Source organism: Mercurialis annua, linkage group LG4 (genome assembly GCF_937616625.2).
Source record: "Mercurialis annua linkage group LG4, ddMerAnnu1.2, whole genome shotgun sequence".
NCBI lineage: Eukaryota > Viridiplantae > Streptophyta > Magnoliopsida > Malpighiales > Euphorbiaceae > Mercurialis > Mercurialis annua.
In genome coordinates, this window is record NC_065573.1 from 33,561,098 (window position 1) to 33,586,637 (window position 25,540).

Here is a 25,540-nt window from a genome sequence, read left to right on the forward strand (position 1 = left end):
TTGAGAGTTTGGGTAACTTTTATCTGCATATATTTTTTCTTTTCTTGTATTTTACACTTCACTTCCACTCAACAAAAATAAAATCAAAAAATGAATTAAATTGAGAAACAAATACAAATCAAAAATTGATGTTGCTTTTTCTTCTTGATCACACTCTTTTGTCTTGATGCCCATTTTCATAGGAAAAAGGCAAGGGCACTGACTTGAATGCCCTATATTTCCCAACATTGTTCAAGTGCTCATTCTCCAACCTGAAAGATAAATTGCAACAGATTTTTCAGTCATGGATTCCAACCTAACTTGAAATCCAAGTTTCTAAATTACTGCTGTCTTTAAACTTGCTTTTTATTTCATTATTAATTAATCTCCTTATAACATATATTGCACGGAAACAAAAAAAGGGGAAATGCTGACAGCAAAAGGATATTTTTTTAATGAAAAGATAAACTTTGGAGTTTAAGAAGTGTTTTCGTAAACGGAAACAAAAGTTTAAAACGTAGGGAGTTGATAAGTTTTCAGAGAACGGAAACAAAACTTCAAAACTTAGGATTTTCGTGCAATATAAATGTGTATATGTACCTGAAGAAATTCCATATGCCACGCCGGATAATCTCCAAGCAGGCAACGATTGCAGTTAAGGCTGTCCTATGCAAAAAAGGTGTTTCTGTAAAACCTAAAACTGTCTGCATCCAAGCAAGCCTTAACACAACATTCAAACCCTGCCATTTATCACAACTCAACTGTTACTCGGAAGTGCGTCAGCAACTGTATGTGCGCGCGTGCACACACATGTAAAGAATCAACAGTATGCAGATTAAAATATAATCTTACCATTGCTATAAAGTAAACACTTCTGTTTTGTATAACAAGTTTATCTCTCAACCATGGATTTTTCGAATCTCGTCGCAAAAGACCCCAGTCTATCACTATATCCCAATATGTAGCAATAATTGTTGCAACACCTGATGTTGCTGCTGCAAAAATCATCCAAAACGTTTCCTTTCTGAAGTCGTACAATGTCCTCATGGCAACCGCGACGACAATTAATAAGTACTTGATTGCGTTATAGAATTGCATTGAATCTTTCTCTTCAAACAACCGGCGAAGACACTAAAGAACATTGTCGAGTTAGCTAAGGAACGACTTGGAAACAAGAAAGTAGAAAGATGCTGCTATATGTTGCACAGATATTTGTTGAGATCTGACAATTTACAGTTTCGTTTCTATTTTCAGATAAGCTTATGAAACTCTGAATGTTTGTAACCTATTCTTGTAAAAAAATGTCATTTCGCAGTTTTCCATTTCAACCTTTTCCGTTTCAGCAATTCGATTTCCGCGCAACATAATAAACATTGCTGCTGCAATGGAACTATCTATATCTATAGATGCATATACACATACCTGAAGGAAACGAGTCCAATATGGAATCATAGCCACTAGAAAATAAAAGATTTCGAAAACTTTGCTATCTCTGCAAGTATTTGTTCTCGTTTTGAAATCTCCCCATCCGTAGTAACAAACATAGAATTCCAAATTCCTGAGTGCTTGCACCTAAAACAGTAAATTTTATATTACTTTCATAAACAGTAAACTTATTTCTAATTCATCATACAAAAACAACGGAATAACTCTACAATCATTCCTTACCTGGCTAGTGAGCTGATCTGCCAAGAAAAAATCCGGGAGCGTAACCTGCACGCAGAGACGAAAAGCATAAAAATGAGATTACTTTTCTTGCAGAAATCAAATGTTATTAATTTGAATTTCAAGAATTTGGTATCTGACCTTATAAAGAGGAGCAAGAATACAATGAAAAGCACATTGGATCAAGAAAAACCGACTCGATCGATATATGATATTGAAAGGACAGAATGTTATAAGAAGAACAAGCTGCAAAAGAAATCACAGATTAGTCCAAAACAGATAAGTATTTACAGTTTGATCGGATCAAAACGATGATTCGAGCATTGAGTATGGGAAATTACTATGAGTAGGCCTAAAGGGACTAATTCTGTAATTGCTTGGAAGCTTTTTGTTCTTGTATCCATCTCCATATCCAAGTTTGAGATGACAGCACCTAAAGTGAGTACTGATAGACATGAACTTATAAGAAGCACTTTTCTATAACTCAATTCTGTTCCTTGCTTGAATCCAAAAATGAAGGCGTAATTGATCCGATATCGTTTCCAAAAATATATGTTTGCAGCATATAACAGCATGTGCAGAACTATAAATCCAAACAATCTGCAATTAAGTTAAAGAGAGAGATTTTAACTTTACAATACCAAATTGAGATACAGAAATTTCATTATAGCATTATGTACTTACGAGTAAAGTGGAAACATATTTTCCATATATTTTGGACCTCCTTCACTATTAAGAATATCTCTTGCATGTATCAGAATAATAAGTGCTATTAGAAGTGCTATTGTGCAACCAAAGAAGAAACCTGCATAAGCAAAACCAAGAAAATTTTGATGAGAAACTCAAGGATTCTGCAAATTCTTTTTGACTACCACATGCAAATCAAGAATCCTGAAGTTGCTTTATGATCATACCTAATGAAAATGTAATTCTGTGCCGTTCCCTTTTAGCTGTTGGCCTTAAAGTTCGCATTCCTATTCTGCGATTTCCATTTGCGAAATGCTTGATGAATGTGGCCTCAGTTCTTTCCATGAGTTTATTAACTTCTTCAGAGGTTCCAAGGTAAGAGTTATCCACCATATTCAGGTAAGCTCTCGAAGCGTTTCTTGAAGTTATCTGCAATCACACTAATTAGTACAGTTCAATCAAGATTTGATATTGACAGATTCATGTTGTAGTTAGAGACTATGTTGTACAAAACTTGTCGAGTTCTATGTTTCAAGATTTTGTATGCATTTCCAGAAATGTTTCTGAATGTCTGAAGCCGTTTCCGGTTCCAGCCTTTCTGTTTCCGTGCAACATATGTTAGGAAATATAGTACTAACCTTGTCATATTTTTTCATGATCTTGGAAAATGCTAATTGGTTCAAGAAACTGCAAATATCATTGAACAAAACAGTCAACTAACTCAAATAAAGCACAACTTTTCTATTCTTAATTGCAGAGGAAGAACATTTACCAGTAGCTTTTCAGAAGTTGAAGTTTATGATAGAATGTGATAAAAGCTTGAGTCATAAGTTGTTCTGCTTTCCTCAATTCTACCTTGCTGTACGACAAGTCGGATCTTGAACTCGAGATTATATTCTTCATTGTAGAAACTGGAGTTTCAGATTCAACATTAATTTTTACATGATCAAGAACTTCTAATGAAGCTGGTCTAAACCCCTCGATGCTGTTATTGCTTCTTGTAGAGTTGTCATCATCATCACTACTTCTTTCATCTGAATTCACTCCATTGCTCATCTCAACTTCTTGAATCACTTCCATTTGCGACCATCCTTGTAATACAAAATTGAAGTCAATAATTTGAGCATAATTCCAGTAAATCAATAAAATATAACTATAACCAACACATCTAAAATTCCGAAATCTTATACTATATATAAAAGCGCGGAAATGGACAGACACATTTACGATAATACCCTTAAAAATTTAATTATGGGAACTTTTCACAAACCTGTGTTTCTACCATTGATGGGATGAACAATCGAAGGTGAAAGAGACGAAACTCCATGGATACTAGCTCCTCCGACAACCGGATTCTCTACTTTAATTCGCAGCGCAATTAAAGCATCCATTTGTCTGCTCAAATCATCAGCCTCCCCCATAACGTTTTTCACTTTCTTCTTATAAAACTTAACAACTTTATTAAACTCAACATCAAGTTTTCTAAAGAACAAAAGCTGAGAGTCTCCTCCTTCCTCTGCTGCATTCAAGAACGTAGTCTGGTAATTACCATATTCTCCTTCGTCTCCTTCTTGATCTTGAACTGAACTTATTAGTATCACTTCATCATCATCTTCTTCACCACTGTTCTTTCTCGGAGAACCTCTGTACCTGCCTGTTAAGCCGCTAAAAGCTCTGTAGAAAGAGACTCTTCTTTGAAAAGAAGCAGCTGAGTTTGAAGTTTGTGCCATGGGAGATGGTGCTGAGTTTCTCTGTTTGAAATGAAGTATATCTTTCAAGATTGTTTTGAGGTAGTTGTAATCCATGTATGCTTCTTGCCATTCTTGCACCATTTGTGCTGCAAATTCTTTTCCGAACTTCATCTTCTTCAAGAAAACAAATGCTGCTTCTAAATTTTTTTAATTCTTTCTTTAAAATCTTTGTGAACTTAAAGATCTCTCAGTGTGAATTTTGGTTTTATTTTATGAAGAGATAATTATATGTAAAGAAATATCACGAAGAAGGTAGCTTGTTTTTCATAATCTTGATTATTTATCATTTTTTGTGTTTAATGATTCAACCACATAATATATATAACATCATTATTAACACCTACCACTTTAATGGAGGGATTGCGTCCAAATTTAAATATTATTTTTGATATATAAAAATTGTTGCAGCTATGAATAATCTCAGTAACTTGTAAGAAGAAGTTAAGTATAAATAAATTCGTTGATTACTTTTTTTTTTTTTTTTTATTTCGCCCCCTCTAATTAATTTTTTATGGCGCCACTAATTACGGTTGTCTTTAAAATGGGAAAGCAAATTGAGTGTTGATCAGAGATTGAGCTTAACAGCTATATTCTTTGTGGCATTTCCAAATTATGGTTCACGCGGCTATAAAAAAAAATATGACAAAAAATGTCAAGCTCATGCTTCCTAATATTTGTGGACTCCCATTAACTACTTTCCTCCAATGCATAATACTACTACTCTAGGTATGTGCATCACATGATCTAATTAATTTTATAAATAATTTTAAATTTTATTGGACCTTTACTTTTCTATGAGTTGAAAATTTTACAAATATCTTTAAATATTTTATACCTTATAACAATAACTATAAAATTATAAAATAATTAATAATCTAAATATTTATTTTAAAATTATAAATATAAAATTAAAATGTTTATAGATCTATACAATTTTTTTTAAAAAAGATATATTTTTTAAACATACTGCTGTTGGAAATATTTTTTTTTTTATCAATATAGAACGAAATATTCAAATAAAAACATGGACAATAATATTTATAGTCATCTGATAAACTTTAAAATAAAAGTATGTAATTGTCTTACTAGAATATTATAATTTAATTTCTAAATTTTATATAACAAAAGATAAACTAAACTTCAATTAGAGTAAATATAAAATAATAAACTCTCGTTAAATAAGATATTTATCATGTTAGAAAAATAAAAGGATTTGATAAAATAATAATAATGGGGCCACCATGTTCATGCACATCTTAGCAAGCTAAATTTGGGAATTATATTCTGCGTTTTCACTGTCTCCATTTTATTAGAGATTTTGCCTAATTGGTTAATTTTGTTAACATCATTACCTAATACAGCAATATATTTATATATTATGAGTATGACATACTTTCTGACACTATTCTACAACGTACAACATCTCCCACCTCACCACGTTCATTTTTAGTATTTTATTTTGTACCGTCGGTCTATTATATAACCATTGAATAATTAGGAGTGTTTTTTTGTACCTTCCATCTATTAAATAGAGAAATTTATAAATTTGTCTAAAATAAAAAAATAGTATGATATCATATCTCACCATGGAAAAATAATAAAAATTACATCACTTTTTTTATAACGTTATATTTTTATTTCAGGTGTAAAAAAAAATATATGACCTGACATTTTTTTTCTTTTTATTTCTTTCCACTTCTCTTCTCTTTATTTTTCTCTTTCTCTATAATTTTTCTTAATTTTCTCTCATTTTTTTTAAATAATATTATCTTTGACCTCGAAATTTAATTTTTAATATTTACATTCAGTTTCCAATCATTATTTTTATCTCGCAATTTGATTTTTTATGTAATTAATTCTAAAAACAATATTTGTGTACAATATTAAAAAATATTTATAAAATTAAAATTGTTATTTAAAATTTAAATGTTATCCTTTTAATTATAAATAATGAATACCGATAAAAATCTACATAAATTAAATTTTAATCAAGTCACATGAGAGTTTATAGTGGTGGACATATTTTTATGAGAGTAAATCACTTCAAGTTTAAATTTTCTCCATTTATCTGAAGTCTACTTAAATTTTTAACAGCTGAATAAAATGATATTTTCATGTCCTTATCCACCATTAATTGTTGCATAAAAATGGTAGGGCATGCGTTATGCGTACAATATATAATGAAAGAAATTTAAAAGGGAAAGAATTGACTAATTTGTTAGCAATAGAATAATATTTTGTTTTTCTGATTTGAACAAATCAATGTTTGCAAGCCACTTGAGCTGATTAACCACTTCTATTTTTCAAATATCGAGGCTCATTTTTATAAACAGTATTGAAATTTCTTTTCTATTTGCTAAAAAGAGATCAAAGCCTGCATGGTCCCAACCCAATAGAGTGACAAGAACTTTGTCATCCTTAATCAGAAATTTCGAATTCAAATCTTAAATATAAAATAATTTTCTAAAGAGGTTTTTGGTTTTCTGAGACGTATCCAACTCAGTTCAAACTATTCAAAATAATAACTTTAGACATCAAAATGTACGTTCTTTATGGCAATTGAATTAAGATTGAACCATACATTCTTTTGTGGAGACTAAATCAATTTGATTTCTCTAACTTAGATATAGTTGCATCAGCCTTTTATTGCATTAGCTCTAATCATAGATCACAAGTTTAATTCTATACCTTATGAATTGGAAGATTTTGGATGGTTAAAATTTATGAACTTTACACTATTTATGAATGTAAACAAAATATGCTATTCGGTAGTATATGATTAAAAATGATAGAAGTATATGAATTGTTAAAAATTGTCAAAATTTACTATCCTCCAAAAAGTTTCATTTGGTTTTTCTTCTAAATGCTAAAAAATAAATAATTTAAAACTCTTTATTATTTTATGCATGATGAATTTTTATTATTTTTAAATTATCTCTATATTTTTATTGGTTTTATCTTCTATCCAAACGATAATTTTTCTAAATATATGAATTTCACATTTTATAAAAAAATATGAAGAATTAAAATTTATATGTGAGATATTAAACTATAAAATTAAATCGCCACAAATACCATAGTATGTTAGAAATTTAATATTGGGAGTACCCCTTACATAAACATTGGGTATATAGATAGACAATTATTGTTTAGAGAACACAAAAACAACAAAACAGATCTCCAAATTTGCAGTTCCATCAATTCAATGCATGATACCATACCACCTTTAACTTCTAAGCCTCGATTCTTCCCAAAAAATTAGCAATAAAATTACATATTATTATCACAAAATGGCAAATTTGAACCTTTTGATTTTAACAGCAATAGGATTCATTTTTTGTTTCAGAATTGCAGAGTCGTTGCGGTTTAATTTGAATTCAGGTCACACCAAATGCATATCAGAGGATATAAAGAGCAACTCCATGACTGTCGGAAAATATAACGTTGTTAATGCCAAAGAGGTTTCGCCTCTACCTGATTCTCACAAGCTCACTGTCAAGGTAATCTTCAATTCCACCTTAAAAATATTACATTTTTATGCGTTTTTGATATTAGGGTTTGTGTGTTTACGTCCATTTTTATGCAATTTCGGTATATGGGTGTATGTTTTTATGTACATTCTGCCATTTTTGTATATCTGGGTTTATTCATATCTGGTTTTGCATGTTCATGTATATTTTATGCAATTTCGATATCTGGATTTGTGTGTTTACGAACAATATATTCAGTTTTGATTTCTGATTTTGTGTCTCTTTTTGGTGGATTGGATTTAAAGGTTGTTTATATTTTGTTTGGTGATGGAAAAGGGTTAAAGAAATGTGATTTTTTTGGGTCTGATTTGGTATAGGTGACATCTCCATTTGGGAGCACATATCATTATGGGGATCATGTGGAATCAGGAAATTATGCATTTACTGCAGCTGAGGCTGGTGATTATACTACATGCTTTTGGGCCAATGAACATAGGCCAGAAGTTACCTTGACAATTGATTTTGAATGGAAAACTGGTGTTGCTGCTAAGGATTGGTCTAAAGTTGCTAAGAAAGGACAAATCGAAGTAAGTAACGGTTTTGATTATTACTCTTGTTTGTTTTTTAATCTATTTGCTCAGTTTGATTTGCCTGAGGATTTCGTTTATAGTAATGTAAGGGGTTACTTTCATCTATCGCTGCTAAAATTCTTTCCTAATTGGATATATGATATGATCGAATAGTCTTCTTCGGCTGGTCGAGCTATGGAAGTTATTCTTCTTAGAACCTTATGTTTTTGTGCACATGTTTGTTATTTATCCCTACAAATGATGTGTTGTTATAGGTTTGGTAAACTTAGAATACGAATTCTTTTCTTGTCTGGATCTGCTGTTCTTATTATGGACAGTACAGCATTCGCGTAATGCAGTAGTTAAGATGGTTGTGAATCGATTATAGAGATTTGTTTATTTGATTTTGTTTCAAGTTATTGATGATGCTATCCAGTTTTGACATGAAGTTGTGGAGTTTCACTATCTATTTTTTTAACTCGTGTAGCTCTTTAAACTGAAGCATGTATTTGTCTGCTTTTAGTTCAGATTGATGATTCTCAAAAAAAAAGTTCAGATTGATGATTGTTTAGGATGCAGAAGTTCGGTGTTTATAATGAAATTTATTTTTATTTTGGATGGTTTTCTAAATCTTTTAAGAAGTTTGGAATTCATGATTCAGTTAATGTCTAACAGATTATGGAGCTTGAGCTGAAGAAATTGTTTGACACAGTCACATCCATTCACGATGAGATGTTTTATCTTCGTGAGAGGTACGCATGCTAATTCTTCATTCTCTCTTCTCTCTGTATGTTTGCTTTGGAACTTTGAATTGCTAATAATAATATAACCTTTTTCCTAAATAAAGGGGCAAAAATAATTTGATTAGACTTTAAACAACCCTTGATAGAGGAATTGCGTTTGGCTTCATTTGGTTAGCTGGCTAACTTTGCTTTTCCCGATTTTGCTTCGGAAAGTTAAAAAAATAGTGACTTCAGAACGTTCACCAAATGGCCCCGACTAAGCATTGTTTTGATCAGGGTCGCTATCTTTTCAGACTCTTGTCCTTTTATTATGGTTTGCATTGGCTGTCTCCTCGCACATCACATTTTGAATTGTTTGTTCTCTGAATTTATCAGGGAGGACGAAATGCAGATCCTAAATAGATCAACAAACTCGAAAATGGCAAGCCTAAGTTTACTTTCACTCGTAGTTTGTGTAGCAGTTGCCGGGTTGCAACTTTGGCATCTGAAGACATATTTTGAAAGGAAGAAGCTACTCTGATTTTTTTTACTTTGATCGGAAGAATTGACTCCAATTTTGCTTTTGATAGCGTCCTCTGTTTCTTAACTTTTAACTTCTTATGCGCGACATTTAAATGCTCATGTAAAGTCCCTTTAGTTTTGCAATTTTGAGAACAGATGAACCATTTGGCTATGGTTTGAAGTTCTGAGCAGTTAATCTTAAAGACTACTACTTCTCTCATATTTGAGATGTAATTTGAATGTGAATTTATTCAATGCAGCTTATTCACTTTGTCAAATTGGAGCAGTTAGTTTTTACTCTTCGGACATTTTCCATCCCCGTTTTCTGTTCCAAAGTTTTACGTATTCATTTTCATGCTACATAGCTGGACAGAAGCACTTTCCGACTATGAAGATTGCTCTTGCTCCAAGATTTGATAACGTAGCTAGTAACATAAAGGCTGAAGTCTAATGGCTGAAAATTCTAATCCTCTGAGATTCCTTGAATTATAGGTCTGCAATTGCTAAACGACTTATCAAATAATTCTTTCACAGGAAGGAAAATTTCAGATTGAACCGAAAGTTCATAATGCGGTTCAGGTTGATTGAGTTTGTTAGCTTTCTGTAGATAACAACAATAATAAGGAAAATTATACAATGTTAACCGTTGCGCCATGTTATTTGTGCAACAAACCAATAGTTCGTTAACCATGTGAATTTTTTAATGATTAAAAAAAAATTAAAAGATTTCATATTGCGATAATTATCTTTATCGACACTACTAATTGATCTCAAAAGGCTTCATTTTGTTTAAGAATATTTTGTCTCTTTACAATTTCCAAAGCTTAAAAGTGGTTGCTCCCACGCAAACATAAAAGAAAAATCAGTTATAACTGCCGAAATATCTACATGCACTTAGCAGCAAGCCAGCAACAATGCAAGCCAATAGTCACTCTTGCCTCCACTTTAGCTTCCATGGCAGAGAATTGCCAGTTCATGACCCACCTCAAACAAATTCACGCTCACTCCATAGCTGCAAACCTCCAAAACCACTCCATCATCCTCGGGAAAAAACTTCGTTTTGCTGCAGTTTCTCCCGCTGGAGACTTAGCTTACGCTCACCGCCTGTTTGATCAAATGCCTCAACCAAACACTTTCTTTTATAATACCATTATTCGTGGCTATGCTAAAAGCTCGTCTCCTTCTTGCTGTGTTAATTTGTTTAATCAAATGAGACGGAATAGGGTTAACCCAGATGAATTCACTTTCAACTTCCTGATAAAGTCACGGTCTAGAGCGTATAAAGATGGTAGCTTTTCGGTAGTTTTGGAGTATGATGAGATACATGGAGCAGTACTTAAATATGGGTTTTGCTCACAGTTGTTTGTTCAAAATGCATTGATTCATTTGTATGCGGTAATGGGTAGTCCAGCAGCAGCTTGGAGAGTATTTAATGAGACGATAGGAGTGGATGTTATATCGTGGTCTGGTTTGGTTTTGGCACATGTGAGAGCCGGAGAATTGGAGCTAGCTAGGCAAGTTTTTGATGATATGCCAGATAAAGATGTTGTTTCTTGGACTGCTATGGTTTCTGGGTATTCAAAAGCAAAGCGTTCAAGGGACGCGTTAGAGTTGTTTTGGGATATGAGTGATGCAGGGGTGAGACCTGATGAGGTCACTTTAGTTAGTGTGGTTTCAGCTTGTACTAATTTAGGTGATCTGGAAACAGGAATAGATGTGCATTCTTACATCAATGAGAATGGGTTTGGGTGGATGGTCTCACTTTGCAATGCCTTGATTGATATGTATGCTAAGTGTGGTAGCATGGATAAAGCATGGCATGTTTTCAATAATATGAGTAGGAGGAGCTTAATTACATGGAATTCAATGATTTCTGCGTGTGCTAATCATGGTTTTGCTGAAGATGCATTTGGGTTATTTAATTGTATGTTGAATTCTAGTGTTAATCCTGATGGTATAACATTCTTAGCCCTTTTAATTGCATATACACACAAGGGATTGGTTGATGAAGGTTTCAGGCTTTTCCAAAGCATGCAGAGAGACTATGGAGTTGAACCAAGCGTTGAGCATTATGGTTGCATGGTAGACATGTTAGGCCGGGCAGGCCGGTTGGAAGAGGCATATGAATTAATAGTTACCATGCCAATACAAAGCAATGATGTTGTTTGGGGAGCTTTACTTGCAGCTTGTAGAATCTACGGTGATGTCGATATGGGGGAGAGGGTTGTGAAGAAACTGATAGAGTTAAAACCAGATGAAGGAGGGTATTATATTCTCCTTCGCGATATATATGTTGCTTCAAGTCGTACAGCTGAAGTGAATGATATGCGGCAAGCAATGCAGGAAAGTGGAGCAACAAAAAATCCAGGCTGCAGTTGGGTGGGAGCGTAAAAAACACTCGGAATTATGGATTTGGTTCTAGACAATGAACTAAGATGAGATTACTGTTTGGATTATGCAAGATCTTCTCACGTATGCTAAATGGAATTTTTAGGAATTAAGGAGGATCTTTTGAATAAGGCAACTGAGTCGGACCAGATCAGATATTGCCCCATATAGAGGTTCATGCTACTGGAGGAGGGATGATCGGAAAAAACTTTAAGTTGGAATGCTTGAGGTACGTTTCAGTACACTAGAAGGAAATACCACATGACAAAGGCTCGTTGAATAGCAGAATTGGTTTAGTCCTGAATTCTGATGAGAGTTCTGAGACAGATACTGCAGCCACATAGAAAGACTAGTATCTGAAGGTTCATTATATGCGGGAAAGCTGAGCAAAGAAATAGTGAATGCATCTCTTTTCTCTTCTCTGTGAGAAATTTCTATTATCTATAACTTTTCATAAACACAAAGATTTCCTAGGTCTGGCATATGATAATCGTTGCCTAATCTTCAACTGTGAGCTTCTACCCAACTACTGCTATGCTCAATGGTGACTCGGGTCAGTAGCCCCACAGTTTCTTCCACGTTTCTATAACAGCGATTGCTTATGAGTGATCACATAATAGTGCATTTATTCATAATGCAGAAACATAATTGTTGCACTCCTAACTTCATTTAGCTTTCATTAGCGTTATGTTGCTGGAAAACTTGTAGTCCTATGTTTCAGTGCTCATTTCTGAAAATGTCAAACTGCAAAATTTTATTTGATCCAAAGTCTCCTGTTTCAATATTTTCATTCCAACTTTTTCATTGAACATAGGTTAGAAATAACAAATTAATCCACATGAACAGATTGAGCCTTCATCAGCATTGACAATAGAATCCATTGAGTAAATTATTCTTTCTATTTTGTTTTTTCAGTTTGGTCTGATACAATATTGATGCCATTTGAACTCTGTTAAATATGTCTTAACACTTTTAGATAGCTATAAGAGATGGGAAACGATCTCCTCATGTAAGATTAATAGTTTTCTTATTTATCAAACCGCACACTACCCTGCTCGCCCAACATGGATAAAGCTAAAATATACTCTGAAGAGTTGATGGGTGAGAAAAATACCAAATCTTCAGTTAGCTTCAAAAACCCTCAGAAATTTTAATTATTCATCAACAACCACAGAATTTCAAACTTATAAGTTTGGAAATTTTATTCAGAGCACACATACAAACACATTCGAATTCACATAGAACTCAACACACAACATAAGCACGGGAAACACATGAACTGACGGGACTTATCAAAGACATTATCACAATTCACAAGGAAACATGCCTCAACCCTTTATTTAGTAGCCTATAATGGCATGAACCCATTCACAAATTGCTGCTTTACTCGTCATCATAGTCCTTGCGGTGGTGGTGCTTGGAGCGGTAGTGCTTCTTTTTCTCATCATCAGAGCCATCATCATCGTCTCCCTGCATTTTGGCCTCAAGGTTAGCCATATCTTAGCAAAGAGACAAGGTAATAATAATATCATGAGAAACGTCCAAAACAAATAAGTTTGTAAAAATAGGTTATAGGTAATACTAGTAGTAATATTTTGAAGTTCCTGCAATATTTCAGAACAGAAATAAACTCGAAAATGAAACACAAGAATATAGAACTCAACAAGTTTCCGTGCATAGAAACAAAGATATAAATCCTATACAACAAACACAAGAACACTTTATATAGCAAATTGCCAATGTATTGAAGGAATCAGTCAAGGCAATTATCTCCAACAGAAGTCATTTTGCTAATCTCAATTTGAAAACATATGGACATATATACAAAACACAAGCACACTTTCAATTGTAAATGAATCAATAAAACATAAATGAAACAAAAATGTTTAGAAAAGCTCACATATTTTTTACGGCCATAGCTTTCTTCACCACCGTAACCATACTTCTTACGGGAACCTTCCTCCTCCTCCTCATCACCACCACCATACTTCTTCCTACGAGAACCTTCCTCCTCCTCATCATCGCCACCATACTTCTTCCTACGAGAACCTTCCTCCTCCTCATCACCGCCACCATACTTCTTCCTACGAGAACCATCATCATCCTCGTCCCTCCTCTCATAAGCAGGCTTCTCATACTCATCTTCTTGCTGACGGTAGCTAGGCCTCCTAGGTGGATCAGCATCTCCATAACTAGGCTTTTCATATTCAGACCTCCCACCATACCCTCCTTCCTCGCCATAACTCGCCTTCCGCTCGTACCCACCCCCTCCATACTCAGACTCAGTCCTCTCGCCATACCCAGATCCATACCCGGACTGGGGCCTAGCTCCATAACCGGATTCAGACACAGCCTCTGGTCTTTCACCGTACCCAGATCCGTACTGAGTCTCAGTTTTTTCAACATACTCGGATCCATATTCTGACTCAGGTTTTCGGCCATACCCGCCGGATCCATATTCAGATTCTTGTTTTCGTCCATAACCAGAACCATATTCCTCACTGGCTGGCTTCTCATACCCGCCGGATCCATATTCAGATTCTTGTTTTCGTCCATAACCAGAACCATATTCCTCACTAGCTGGCTTCTCATACCCGCCGGATCCATATTCAGATTCTTGTTTTCGTCCATACCCAGATCCATATTCCTCACTGGGTGGCTTCTCATACCCACCACCACCAGACCCATATTCTGATTCAGGTCGCCTGCCATAACCACCAGACCCGTATTCAGACTGCTGTGGCCTGCCATGCCCAGATCCATATTCCTCAGATTCTGGCTTCCTACCATACCCAGTTCCAGGCTGAAACCCGGGGGCAGCCTGAGGTCTGGAATATGAATCTCCACCTACAGAACCACCACCGGGTACAAAACCAGGCCGAGCCTTGGGTCGGGCGTAGCTGCTGTACTCCTCTTGGAGCATGTCATCGTTGTAAGCTGATGGCTCAGCGTAAGACGTGTAAGTGGGGCGTTCATAATCGACATCTTCGTCGGCGATGACCCTGTTTGAATAACAGATTTCCTCAGAATGTGGAAGGGGTCGTCCGTATGTTGAAACGATGTCGTATCCACCGCCATATGGCGTGGGATCAAACTCGTCGAAATCGTCGACATCTTCGTCGTTCCTAGTGTAGTACGGCATCGTTGTTGGGTTGAGAAAATGGTTCAGTTTCCGTTCAAAGGTTGTAGAAATGTAAATCGTCTTGCAGAGTCGACCTTCTTAAATAAGGGAGATTTTGCAGTAGGAAAAACGACGACGGTGTCGTTTTATGCGATTTGCAATCTTTGTAGGAGGTCATCCTCAATAGGTGACACGTAGTAAAAAAACTTTGATTTTTTTTAGAAATTGATGGCTGATATTTTCTCTTTTAAATTTGATTTATTGTCGGTTCAAAAATATCTGATTGTTGTAATTTACTAATTTTTTATTTAAAATAATAGTAACAAACAAATTTATATAAAAATTTGCTTATATTAATATTTTAATTTTATTTGTCATTTTTAACATGTAACATACCAATTGAACTATATCATCAATATTTATATAAGTTACTATAATTACCGTAACTAAAATTCTAAACTTATTCAGAAAAATCGAAGCAAAGAGAATTTGAAGATGAAAGATTTAAGTAAATCAATTTAATAGAAAAACGTGAAATAATCAAAATCACTGTTGTTAGAGAGTTAGGATTGAACTTCCAACCCCATGTATTATGAGGCTAAGCTCTCAAGTACAAATTGCATAATAAATTATCAAATAAAAACAACCTATAATTTTAATAAATCAATTCAAGCTTTTTTGCTTTTAAATTGAGATAAAGGATCTATGTGTCCTCTGATTTAAAATTTTATCTGGAAATAATCAATAATTGCCATAACTTATAAAATATATTTTTTCTACAATTATTAAATTACGCTAAATGTTAATATTTTATAATATATTAAAATTATTTTTATAATTTAAACATTTTGTATTAAAAAAATATATTATTTACCATTTTTTAAATTTATTTATAAAAATACTATAAAATTTTAAAAATCATACCTCATTCTTGACTATTTAAAAATATTTTTTTATTTTTAATTCATAAAATTAATGTATTTAGAAAAAATACTGGAACCACCATAAAAATATAAAAATAAACCTCCATAATCTGCTGGCTGGTTGCATAATTTTGGCCCGAGAAAATTCGGACAATTGATTTTGTAGACTTTTGACTAATTTTTACTAAATTAGAATTTTACATATCTATAAATCCTTATATTGATGCCACATACTATTAATTAGTGGAGCTATCCAATTTGAAAAACATTAAAATCATAATGGAATTTTGAAAAATATTAAGTGGTAAAATGAGAACATAAATAAACATTAGAGCTATTTTATATCTTTTTATTATAAAAGATGTCAGAGAGTGCCACGTCAGATTATTTAACAAGAACGAATATTCGCGTTAAGTCGTGATTTTTAATTAAGAAAGAAACACGAGGATTATAATCGAGATCTGAAAACATAAGGGGATTAAGTGAGACTTGTTGTAAACATTAGGATCATGTTTGTAACTTTTCCCCTCTTAATTAATGGAAACTTTCAGACATAATTCCTTTCTTACCCTTTGTCTCTATTTGTCTCCGATTGTTCGCCGGGATTCGATCCCTTCGCCATTTCCAATAAATACGCAATAGAAACGAAAAGAAATATTGTACCTTTGTACTGTGAATCAATGGCGAGTAGAGTGCTGACGGTGGCCCAAGATGGCTCCGGCGACTACATAACGGTGCAAGAAGCAATAGACGCAGTGCCGCTCAGCAACACTTGCCGTACAGTGATCCGTGTAGCTCCTGGAATATACAAGCAACCAATTTATGTACCCAAAACAAAGAATTTCATCACTCTTGCTGGTTTAACACCTGAGGAAACTGTTCTTACCTGGAATAATTCCGCCACCACAATTGATCATCACCAGGTGAATCAACTTACCCTTTTATAAGAATACCCATATGGGTACTTTGGTCTTTTGTGTGGGAAAGATTGTTGATTTTGGATTGGTTGTGCAGGCTTCTAGAGTAATTGGAACTGGGACTTTTGGATGTGGGAGTGTGATCGTTGAAGGGGAGGATTTTATTGCTGAGAATCTTACTTTTGAGAACTCTTCTCCTGAGGTAATGATTAATAGTATTTGATTTCCTTTGGATCAATTCTGGTTATCTGATTTTTGTTTAGCATGAAATGTTGGATTTTCTGAAAAGATTCAATCTTAATATTTGTGGTATTAGGATATCACTTTTGAGGTAATGTTTTGTTTTGTTATCTTATTTTGGTTTTATTCTTTATATCTTTTATTAGCTGCAATGTTCCAATTTTAGGATTTATGATTGTAGATGTGTATAAAGTTATTTGAAATTTTTGTGTCTTATTTTGTATAAACCATTCAGTTTGCCAAAAAAAGGTTGAATGCTTAGATTTGTTATCAGTGTTTTTATATTTGGGGATTTGCCGATTCAAGAAATGAGCTTTGAAAGTTTGAAATCAAATTCATGGCTTGTTTGAAATACTTCTTTTCTTTTAGCAATTGCTTGGTTACTGCTACAAATCTTTCCTAATTATTTAAGTTAATGCTGGGATTGTTGATTAATCGATCTTTTTTCTCTTTTTGATCCCAGGGTTCAGGTCAAGCTGTGGCAATCAGGGTGACAGCTGATAGGTGTGCGTTCTATAATTGTAGGTTTCTCGGGTGGCAGGTATATTTGATGTCTTATATTACTTCTTTTAGCGACTCCATAAAAAATATATAGTACTAGGTTATTATCAATTTGGATCAAACTATGCTTTATGATTGGATTTAAATTATCTTGAAATCTAAAGTTCCACTAATTTTAAATTTAAAGTTTGCCTTGCATTAAAAATTATTGATAAGTTGATATATTGAGTCCGTAATTTTCAACATGCATCACAGCCAAAATACTTTCCTTATAGAACTTGTATGCAGGATACACTATATTTGCACTATGGAAAACAGTATCTGAAGGATTGCTATATTGAAGGAAGTGTGGATTTCATTTTTGGTAACAGCACTGCGCTCCTGGAACATTGTCATATCCACTGCAAGTCAGCTGGTTATATCACTGCACAGAGCAGAAAATCTTCTCAGGAGTCAACCGGTTATGTGTTCTTGAGGTCTGGCACTACCGCTATGGAGTTCATAGACTCGTCATTATATCAACTTAGTATTATATTTCTAGAAGATGAATAAGCATTAATTTTTTAATTAATAGGACCACTCATAAGGTGACCAATTTGTCTTTAAGCCCATCTCTGCTCTAGTGCATTGTTGGTAGTAAGATACTTCCAAGGGGGTAATATGCCGTTGAACTTAGACATCAATGCTAAAGCTGCATTTCCTGTATTTTATTTCCCACAAAGCCTATTTTATGTTTCTGATAATTCTATCTTTTTATTAAGTTATCAGTTTTCTTTCTCATTTCATATTTACGGTATAGTAAATGCCTAGCGCTAAGCAGGGATCACAGCCTCTTAGGATTCTCTTATCTAGTTTTGTTATTTTCATTAAGTTATTAGTTATAAGGCCAAATGACCAAAAAAGGCCAAACCTTTCATGAAAGTTTCACAAAAGTCCAAACCTTTTAATTTTATCCAATTTGTCCTAAAACACATGATTTTGTTTCAATTATGTCCAACTACACAATTTTGCTTATGTGGCGCTGATGTATGGTAATGCCACATTAGCGCCTCGTAGGTGTCACATGAGCAAAATTACATGATTGGACATCATTGAAATGAAATCATGCATTTCAGGACAAATTGGATAAAATTAAAAGGTTTGGACTTTTGTGAAACTTTCATGAAAAGTTTGGCATTTTTTGGTTATTTGGCCTAGTTATAATCTTTGTTGGCCAAAAATTGCAATTTACTTCCAAAACTCTGCAACTCTGCATAACAAGGACCATGTGCTACGGTAATGTCTTAGGGTTGGATAATAATATCTCAAGGACTCATAGATAGGTTTGAAGGATCTAGGGAAGCACAAAGTCAGTTTATCGACAAAGTGAAATGACCGGCTGTATAACATGCATTACTACTTTCTTTTCTCTTTTAGTCTGGAAGATTTTTGTAGACTCCAGCGCTTCTGTGTTTTCTGCTTCTGGGCTGTCTTTGGTATTCATTATTTTGTAAATGTATAATGAAAATGATCGTTGCATTTTTCAGATGTGTGATCACTGGTAATGGAGGGAATTCATATGCATATCTCGGTCGTCCATGGGGACCCTTCGGAAGGGTGGTCTTTGCATACACATATATGGATCAATGCGTCAAGCATGTGGGCTGGAATAACTGGGGCAAAGCTGAGAATGAGAGAAGTGCTTGCTTTTATGAGTACAGGTATCTCGGGTTAAGCTAGTTTGCTTTTCAGTTATGACTTTGGATTTCCTGTTAATATAATGGCCTAATGTCTTAAAAAACCCCAACCTTTTAGCCCCTTTTCAATTATACCCTGACGTTGAAAATTTGTCAATTTTACCCTATTTTGCATTTTTGTGTTTCAATTGTACCCTGAAAAATTAAATTAACGTCTTTTGCGTTTGGAAATTTGTTTAAAACATTCTCCATGTCTCGCATATATTGATTGTATATTTTTAAAATTTATTTAAATTTAGTTAAATTAATTAAGAATTTAAATTAGTGTTAATTTGATTATGATTTTTAGTTAGTTTTTAAAAATAAAGCACTTATTTGTATTTTTTTGAATAAAAAAGAATTTAATTTCATGTTTAGACTTAATTAATTGAATGATTTCATCATTTAAGTAAAAAAATTAACAAAAATTGAAATATTGGGGTACAATTGAAAACGGAAAATTCAAAAGTGGGTAAAATTGACAAATTTTCAACGTCGGGGTGGAATTGAAAAAAAATTTAAAGGTGAGGGATTTTTGAGTGATTAGGCCTAATATAATCTATTATGAGATGAATTTTAATTGTTTTTTCCTAAACTATATGAATTCGACATCAGCTATAGGTCTAGAGTGACTTTGGATGAAACTTGGGAAGATTTAAATCAATTTTGGAATTAGTGGAAAATATTTATAAAAGTGAGGATCGACGATTACAGCGTGTACTGTTTAAATCTCTTGTTAACCCATCGCAGACGAATTCCTTGTTTACTAGGGCTTATGAAAAGCACGAACAATATTGTCTTAGTTAATGGAATTTCTTGGTTATAATATAATTTCTATTGGAACTGCAGGTGTTATGGACCTGGCAGCTGCCCGTCAAAACGCGCGACATGGTCCAGAGAACTGATTGACGAAGAAGCAGAACAATTCGTCGCTCATTATTTTATTGACCCTGATCAACAAAGACCGTGGCTTGCCCAAAGAATGGCCCTGCGGATACCACATTCCGCATAGAAGTTACAACCTTTGTTAACGTGATCGAGCGCCCATAGAGCAAGATGCTAGCCTCAGGTGGAAGATTTCGGCAAATAATCAGAGAATTGAAGTATGCCATACACAACAAATAAAAATGTCTTATGGGTACTACTTTTGTCCCAGCTAGTGAGATTTTGTTTTCTGTGTGACTGCAGTTAAATTTCTATCTGTTGAAAGACTAAAAGTTTTAGATAATGCACTGGTGTATCATTAGCTTGAGCAATTTTCTTATTGATTTTAGATAATGCACTGGTGTATAATTGCACAAGTTTATTACTTGATTCTACTTTTTAAAAGAGCACCTTGATCATAATAGGTATCAAATTGTCAATCATCTCTTTAACATGCTTCTTTAGTATAAATCTTTCTAAGCTTCCACTACAGAAAAAGGGAGTTTTTGCACTCAGAAGTCCTTATCATTTATAACCACCAGTAGGATGACTAAAAACAAAATCGAATTGAATAATTAAATTAAGCCGGTAAATTCAGCTCGGTTTGAAATTATTATTATCTATTATTGGTTTGGTTTGATTTTATCATAAAAACAAATTAAGTTCGTTTTTGATATAAATCGAATTGAATTGAACATAACAAATCAATCAATCAAATCAACCGGTTTTGATTTGACTTGATTTGAAAAAATTATTTATTTTTGTAAAATTAATTCGGTTCGATTTAAAAACATTGAAGTTTTAACTCAGATTGATTTGTAACCATCATAACAGTTGAAGAAAAGCAAAAGATTGAGTTCAACTTCAACCAACAAAAAATTAGAAGAAAAAAAAGTAGAAATGGGCCCTATAAATACACAAAGCACCAATTAAAATGAAGTGTCAACATATCCTAATCACAAGCGCATTGCCAAGTGGACAAGATAACAAATATGTTGATATGCTTATCTTTCATCTTCAAAACATCAACCATCTTCATTAATGGAGAAATCAACATTAATGGAGCTTTAAAAGGGTGATGGGTGAAATTGCAACAAATTCTTTTGCTTCATGCCATCAACTTTTTCTTGGTGGGCAGTACAATTGCGGGACATGGAAAAGAAAGCTAAAGATTCAAGATTGGCAATGCCATTTTTCTTTGTATGCTACAAAATCAAAAAGGGGATCGTTGAAGATCAAGAATCAAATGGCAATAAATTCGGCTACTTACTCTTCAAGAATCTCTACTGATATTCCACTCTATGAGGCTCCTGGGGTACTCATATTCCATTTTTTTTCTTCTTCTTTTCTGTCTCTTTTTGGTACGTGTTTAACTTTAATTGGTGTATAAAATTTCTGCAGGCTTCGTTTGATAGTTATTTAGAGGATAGGCCCAGAGTTTTCAAAGCAATGTTTCCTGATAAACAAAGGAGTGAACAACTTAATCAGGTTTTTGTTTTGTAGATTAATTCCTTTATTTTTACTTTCTTGTGCTTCACCGTTGTTAGGGTTTATGTTTTCAGTGTTTCTTTTGGAATATTTTAACATACTACTGAAATTTTAATTCTGTTGCCTTCCTGCATGATATAAAATACAATGGAACTATTTCAGTTTACTTCTTTATCTATGTTACATAGGAAACTTTACAATTCCATGTTTCCGGTAGGTAGTACAGACACTTTATTCAATCAACATGTCCCATTTCGGAAACGTTTCGGACACTGGACGTTACGGACATGAAACTTCATTTCTAAGACTATATTGTTCTGCAATTTTCTCTTTTAGCATTTTTTTCAGAATTTCTGTTTTGGTGCTACATAGTTTCTGATTCATTATGCTAAAATTGTTTTGCATAATAGAATCAAATTGTAATGTTTTGTTTGCAGGAAGAGTGGAGAATTCAGATGTTACCCATTAGTTTCTTATTTCTTACAGTCTGGCCAGTAGTAGACATGAGATTGAGATGTAAATCAGGAGGCAAAGATTACCCATCACAAGTTCCAATTAAAATCAACAAAGTTCTCGAGCTTGACATTGTAAGCTGCATTAGAGCATTGCATATATAGTCTCATTCCATTTGTTTATGTAAACTCATCTTTGTGACACATACCAAAGCATCATTATGCAGATAAGATGGCAACTTCAAGGGATTGATAATGTTATTGATCCATCTCATTTTTCACTTGGAGTAAAAGGGCTATTATATGCTGATAGACTCGGAGCTCGAACCCGCCTTAAAGGTCAACTAGAGATGAACATCAGCTTTGTTCTTCCTCCGGTGCTCGCTCTGATTCCGGAAGATGTTCGTAAGAACATTGCTGAGTCGGTTAGGCTTAACAGAACTTCATGATCTTGATAAATTAGTCAGATATGCATTTAATTTGTTGTAAAGCAAATGTTGTAACATATTTGTGTTTGATGAACAGGTTTTAACAGGATTGGTGCAGAACATGAAACACAAAGTTAATGGTAGCTTGCTTGCAGATTATAGTGAATTCAAGCGGCAGACAACGGCTAAGAATTTGAAATGAGCCTGCTAGAGCAACCGGAGGGCTTGGTGCTGGGTAGAAAACGCGGGGTCTGGCGTCAGTCAGTCATTCTGAAGCAAGATTCATAACTAAAAGAGATGGAGAAGGAGAACCTTCTGCACTGCATTCAACATTCTCATTGTACAAAACGCTGAGTGAAGAACAAAACCGAGCAGTTTAGAGATAGTTGATAGAGGTTGTATTGCACGGAAAATTGTCTATTTCTAAATTTCGGGGCTATCATTTTAGTTTTTGGAAACACTTTTAAAAGTGCAATTTTTTTTTTTAATAAAAAATTTCATTTCGTGACGCAATTATGTTTATAAAGAGTAACATTTATTGAAAAATTTGGATCCGAAAATAATAAAAAAAATGGAGATGCGGGGGATCGAACCCCGTGCCTCTCGCATGCAAAGCGAGCGCTCTACCATTTGAGCTACATCCCCATATCTGTTTTTGTTTAGATAGAAAACAATTTTCTTAACATAATAAATCAGCCAATAGTTAGCATCTACCGTAACCGCGGTTAGCTGCACATTTATTTTATTGATGGAAAAACTGGGACACAGCAAAATTGATAAGGCTTTTATGATCTCTTAGCTTAAATAAAAAATGCACAGTTTTACATTATGTACATTGCTACAGCTATGTTCATTGTCACCAATAATCAGAACAAGAACATGAACCCTGCTTGAAACAATGAAAACGACTCCGATCCCTCACTACAATTTCTCGATTATAAATCTCAGAAGCAATTTTCATAGCAGAATGACAATCTTTGCATATGCGAAGATTCTTGAATATGTACAGAGACGACCCAGGTCTTGTGCTCATGAGCCCGAAACACAATGCTAGCTTCTCACTGTGGGAAAATAATGCCTGTTCCTTCTCCTCCAGTTCCTCTGTGTTACCACAAGCAGAGAAAACTTGGCAGTTTATATTTGGGATATAACCAGCTAATCTCAATCTCCGTATCATATCGTCAAGCATCACATAAATTTCATCTGTTCGTGAATGTGATTTATCGCCTGAGCCGAATTGGTGAAGTTGGCCATTCACATGGATAGAACTCATTCCTGGCATTTTTTTGATACCCTTGTTTTGAAGTTCCTGCCGAAGGTAATTAGCTTTGCCCTGCTTTCCTGATGAAGCATGCAAGTTCGAGAGTAATATATGGTACTTAGTATTGTTCGGATCCATCTGAAGTAGATCCTGCATAACCCGCTCGCCAAGCTCTGGCTTTCCGTGCACATTGCAAGAACCCAGAAGAGATCCTAGAACAACTTCATTAGGAGGCATTGGCATCTGCTTTATCAACAGTTCAGCTTCTTCAAAACGGCCAGCTCGACCCAGAAGATCCACCATGCATGCATAGTGTTCGATTTTAGGTGTTATACCATACTTAGATTCAAGGTTATAAAAATAATGGCAACCTTGATCAACCAAACCAGAGTGGCTGAAAGCACTTAGCACAGCCATGAAGGTCAAATCATCAGGCCTGGTCTCTTCAATCATCTTCGGAAATAGATCCAGCACAAGTTTACCCTTTCCATGCATTGCCAAACCACCAAGAATTGCATTCCAAGTCACTACATTCCTTTTCGGCATGAACCTGAAAACTTCACATGCCTTGGTTATTCGACCACATTTCGCATACATATCCACCAAAGCTGTTCCCACCATTATACCCATCTCCCTTCCCATTATTTTCAAGGCATAAACATGAACCCATATCCCCATCGCCACATCCCCAGACTGTGCACAAGCCGATAAAATCGAACAGAGTGTCACATAATTTAACTCCAATCTTAACCCCAAAACCATCTCGGATAAAAGCCAAAACGCCTCTTTACAAAACCCACCTCCCACATAACCAGCAATCATAACAGTCCACCCAACCTCATTTCTCTCAGGCATTTGATCAAACACTTCCCTCCCATTCTCCACTCCTTCCAAATTCACCACTCCCTCTAATAACACACTCCATGTGACTACATTTCGCTCGTCCATCTCACTAAACACTCTTCTCGCCTCGCTCATTAACCGACATTTAACATACATATTTATCCCCGCATTATTCGCGTTAACGTTAAACCCTAAACCCATTTTCACCAAACATCCATGCGCTTGCCTCCCCATCTCTGAATCGCATACCCGTGCACACAAGCTAAACACGCAAACTAATGCCACATCATCAAGCACAACCCCTTGCTTGCGCATTTCTTTAAAAAAAGAAAAAGCATTTTCTGGGCTGGGGGAGTTTTTGGTAAGGCAGGACAGAAGGGAGGTCCAATCAGCAGTGTCTTTGTGTGAGTTGGGAATTTGATCGAACAGGTAGTGTGCATTACGGGTAATACCACACTGGGCATACAAGTGAAGGAGGGCATTGAAAAGGAAGGTATTTTCGGAGACGACGGAGGTGAGAATAATGGCATGGAGCTGTTGGCCGACGGAGAGGGCGGATTGGCGCGCGCATGAGCGGAGAAGAGAGCGAAAATATCGCGGTTGCAGTGGGAGAGTGAGGTAGGTCGAACATATCATAAGAAGGATGATTGTGCTTATTCAATGCTTACTTTTGTGATTGATGAATAGGTTTGTCAAAGTGGGTTCCAGTTCGACCAACAAAAAAAACGGGTTCAGGGTCATGTTGATCACATTCACATTTAAAAGGTTGAATGTCCATACGAAGGTAACTCATTTAACACTGTTAAAAATGAGTCCTATCGGTATCATAAAATCTGATAAGATCGGAAGCACTTGTGGAAGGAATAGAATCCACACATAAGACATGATTTTACACTCAAGAACGCAGCTGAGATTACGCCACACAGAATTGGCATCAATTCCATAATTCTGTAAAATTGTCAAAAACTCTCAAA

At 34.6% G+C, this 25,540-nt stretch overlaps 7 protein-coding genes and 1 non-coding gene across 8 annotated transcripts; 4 read left to right on the forward strand and 4 right to left on the reverse strand.

Annotated features, from left to right (window-relative positions):
• Nucleotides 1-7: 7 nt before the first annotated feature.
• LOC126677127 (phosphate transporter PHO1 homolog 9) lies at nucleotides 8-4,377 on the reverse strand. The gene is made up of 12 exons (XM_050371598.2): nucleotides 3,602-4,377; nucleotides 3,104-3,422; nucleotides 2,970-3,018; nucleotides 2,559-2,760; nucleotides 2,329-2,449; nucleotides 1,986-2,244; nucleotides 1,786-1,890; nucleotides 1,648-1,692; nucleotides 1,402-1,551; nucleotides 832-1,110; nucleotides 580-719; nucleotides 8-251 (listed from the first exon to the last, which is right to left on the reverse strand). The coding sequence occupies exons 1-12, from the start codon at nucleotides 4,191-4,193 to the stop codon at nucleotides 149-151; spliced, it is 2,364 nt and encodes a 787-aa protein (XP_050227555.1). The 5' UTR covers nucleotides 4,194-4,377; the 3' UTR covers nucleotides 8-148.
• Nucleotides 4,378-7,189: 2,812 nt separating this feature from the next.
• Nucleotides 7,190-9,643, forward strand: LOC126676539 (transmembrane emp24 domain-containing protein p24delta9). Its single transcript, XM_050370760.2, has 4 exons — nucleotides 7,190-7,582; nucleotides 7,930-8,139; nucleotides 8,797-8,873; nucleotides 9,240-9,643. The coding sequence occupies exons 1-4, from the start codon at nucleotides 7,373-7,375 to the stop codon at nucleotides 9,382-9,384; spliced, it is 642 nt and encodes a 213-aa protein (XP_050226717.1). The 5' UTR covers nucleotides 7,190-7,372; the 3' UTR covers nucleotides 9,385-9,643.
• Nucleotides 9,644-10,114: 471 nt separating this feature from the next.
• Nucleotides 10,115-12,537, forward strand: LOC126678895 (pentatricopeptide repeat-containing protein At5g48910-like). The gene has a single exon (XM_050373815.1). The coding sequence runs from the start codon at nucleotides 10,254-10,256 to the stop codon at nucleotides 11,754-11,756; it is 1,503 nt and encodes a 500-aa protein (XP_050229772.1). The 5' UTR covers nucleotides 10,115-10,253; the 3' UTR covers nucleotides 11,757-12,537.
• Nucleotides 12,538-12,878: 341 nt separating this feature from the next.
• Nucleotides 12,879-14,987, reverse strand: LOC126678896 (uncharacterized protein At5g39570). Its single transcript, XM_050373816.2, has 2 exons — nucleotides 13,654-14,987; nucleotides 12,879-13,223 (listed from the first exon to the last, which is right to left on the reverse strand). The coding sequence occupies exons 1-2, from the start codon at nucleotides 14,893-14,895 to the stop codon at nucleotides 13,137-13,139; spliced, it is 1,329 nt and encodes a 442-aa protein (XP_050229773.1). The 5' UTR covers nucleotides 14,896-14,987; the 3' UTR covers nucleotides 12,879-13,136.
• Nucleotides 14,988-16,300: 1,313 nt separating this feature from the next.
• Nucleotides 16,301-20,534, forward strand: LOC126678898 (pectinesterase 31). The gene is made up of 6 exons (XM_050373818.2): nucleotides 16,301-16,720; nucleotides 16,812-16,916; nucleotides 17,418-17,495; nucleotides 17,744-17,931; nucleotides 18,982-19,155; nucleotides 20,020-20,534. The coding sequence occupies exons 1-6, from the start codon at nucleotides 16,478-16,480 to the stop codon at nucleotides 20,180-20,182; spliced, it is 951 nt and encodes a 316-aa protein (XP_050229775.1). The 5' UTR covers nucleotides 16,301-16,477; the 3' UTR covers nucleotides 20,183-20,534.
• A 527-nt stretch (nucleotides 20,535-21,061) lies between these two features.
• Nucleotides 21,062-22,975, forward strand: LOC126676418 (uncharacterized). The gene is made up of 5 exons (XM_050370616.2): nucleotides 21,062-21,409; nucleotides 21,496-21,582; nucleotides 22,020-22,169; nucleotides 22,262-22,459; nucleotides 22,560-22,975. Exons 1-5 carry the CDS (start codon nucleotides 21,173-21,175, stop codon nucleotides 22,662-22,664), a joined length of 777 nt encoding a protein of 258 aa, XP_050226573.1. The 5' UTR covers nucleotides 21,062-21,172; the 3' UTR covers nucleotides 22,665-22,975.
• Nucleotides 22,976-23,034: 59 nt separating this feature from the next.
• TRNAA-UGC (transfer RNA alanine (anticodon UGC)) lies at nucleotides 23,035-23,107 on the reverse strand. Its single transcript has one exon. It is a non-coding gene; the product is annotated as a tRNA-Ala (tRNA).
• A 128-nt stretch (nucleotides 23,108-23,235) lies between these two features.
• Nucleotides 23,236-25,503, reverse strand: LOC126679397 (pentatricopeptide repeat-containing protein At5g15340, mitochondrial). Its single transcript, XM_050374413.2, has one exon. It carries the CDS (start codon nucleotides 25,200-25,202, stop codon nucleotides 23,319-23,321), a length of 1,884 nt encoding a protein of 627 aa, XP_050230370.1. The 5' UTR covers nucleotides 25,203-25,503; the 3' UTR covers nucleotides 23,236-23,318.
• Nucleotides 25,504-25,540: the final 37 nt, after the last annotated feature.

Coding starts and splice junctions, on each gene's coding strand:
- LOC126677127 (XM_050371598.2), bottom strand. CDS start 4,193: ATGAAGTTCGGAAAAGAATTTGCAGCACAAATGGTGCAAGAATGGCAA. Junction 3,423..3,601: donor CATCAATGGTAGAAACACAG/GTTTGTGAAAAG, acceptor TTGTATTACAAG/GATGGTCGCAAATGGAAGTG. Junction 1,111..1,401: donor ATTGGACTCGTTTCCTTCAG/GTATGTGTATAT, acceptor AATGTTCTTTAG/TGTCTTCGCCGGTTGTTTGA.
- LOC126676539 (XM_050370760.2), top strand. CDS start 7,373: ATGGCAAATTTGAACCTTTTGATTTTAACAGCAATAGGATTCATTTTT. Junction 7,583..7,929: donor CTCACAAGCTCACTGTCAAG/GTAATCTTCAAT, acceptor GATTTGGTATAG/GTGACATCTCCATTTGGGAG. Junction 8,140..8,796: donor CTAAGAAAGGACAAATCGAA/GTAAGTAACGGT, acceptor AATGTCTAACAG/ATTATGGAGCTTGAGCTGAA.
- LOC126678895 (XM_050373815.1), top strand. CDS start 10,254: ATGCACTTAGCAGCAAGCCAGCAACAATGCAAGCCAATAGTCACTCTT.
- LOC126678896 (XM_050373816.2), bottom strand. CDS start 14,895: ATGCCGTACTACACTAGGAACGACGAAGATGTCGACGATTTCGACGAG. Junction 13,224..13,653: donor GCTATGGCCGTAAAAAATAT/GTGAGCTTTTCT, acceptor GCCAAAATGCAG/GGAGACGATGATGATGGCTC.
- LOC126678898 (XM_050373818.2), top strand. CDS start 16,478: ATGGCGAGTAGAGTGCTGACGGTGGCCCAAGATGGCTCCGGCGACTAC. Junction 16,917..17,417: donor TTGAGAACTCTTCTCCTGAG/GTAATGATTAAT, acceptor TTTTGATCCCAG/GGTTCAGGTCAAGCTGTGGC. Junction 17,496..17,743: donor GTAGGTTTCTCGGGTGGCAG/GTATATTTGATG, acceptor ACTTGTATGCAG/GATACACTATATTTGCACTA.
- LOC126676418 (XM_050370616.2), top strand. CDS start 21,173: ATGGGTGAAATTGCAACAAATTCTTTTGCTTCATGCCATCAACTTTTT. Junction 21,583..22,019: donor GGAGTGAACAACTTAATCAG/GTTTTTGTTTTG, acceptor TTTTGTTTGCAG/GAAGAGTGGAGAATTCAGAT. Junction 22,170..22,261: donor AAGTTCTCGAGCTTGACATT/GTAAGCTGCATT, acceptor ATCATTATGCAG/ATAAGATGGCAACTTCAAGG.
- LOC126679397 (XM_050374413.2), bottom strand. CDS start 25,202: ATGATATGTTCGACCTACCTCACTCTCCCACTGCAACCGCGATATTTT.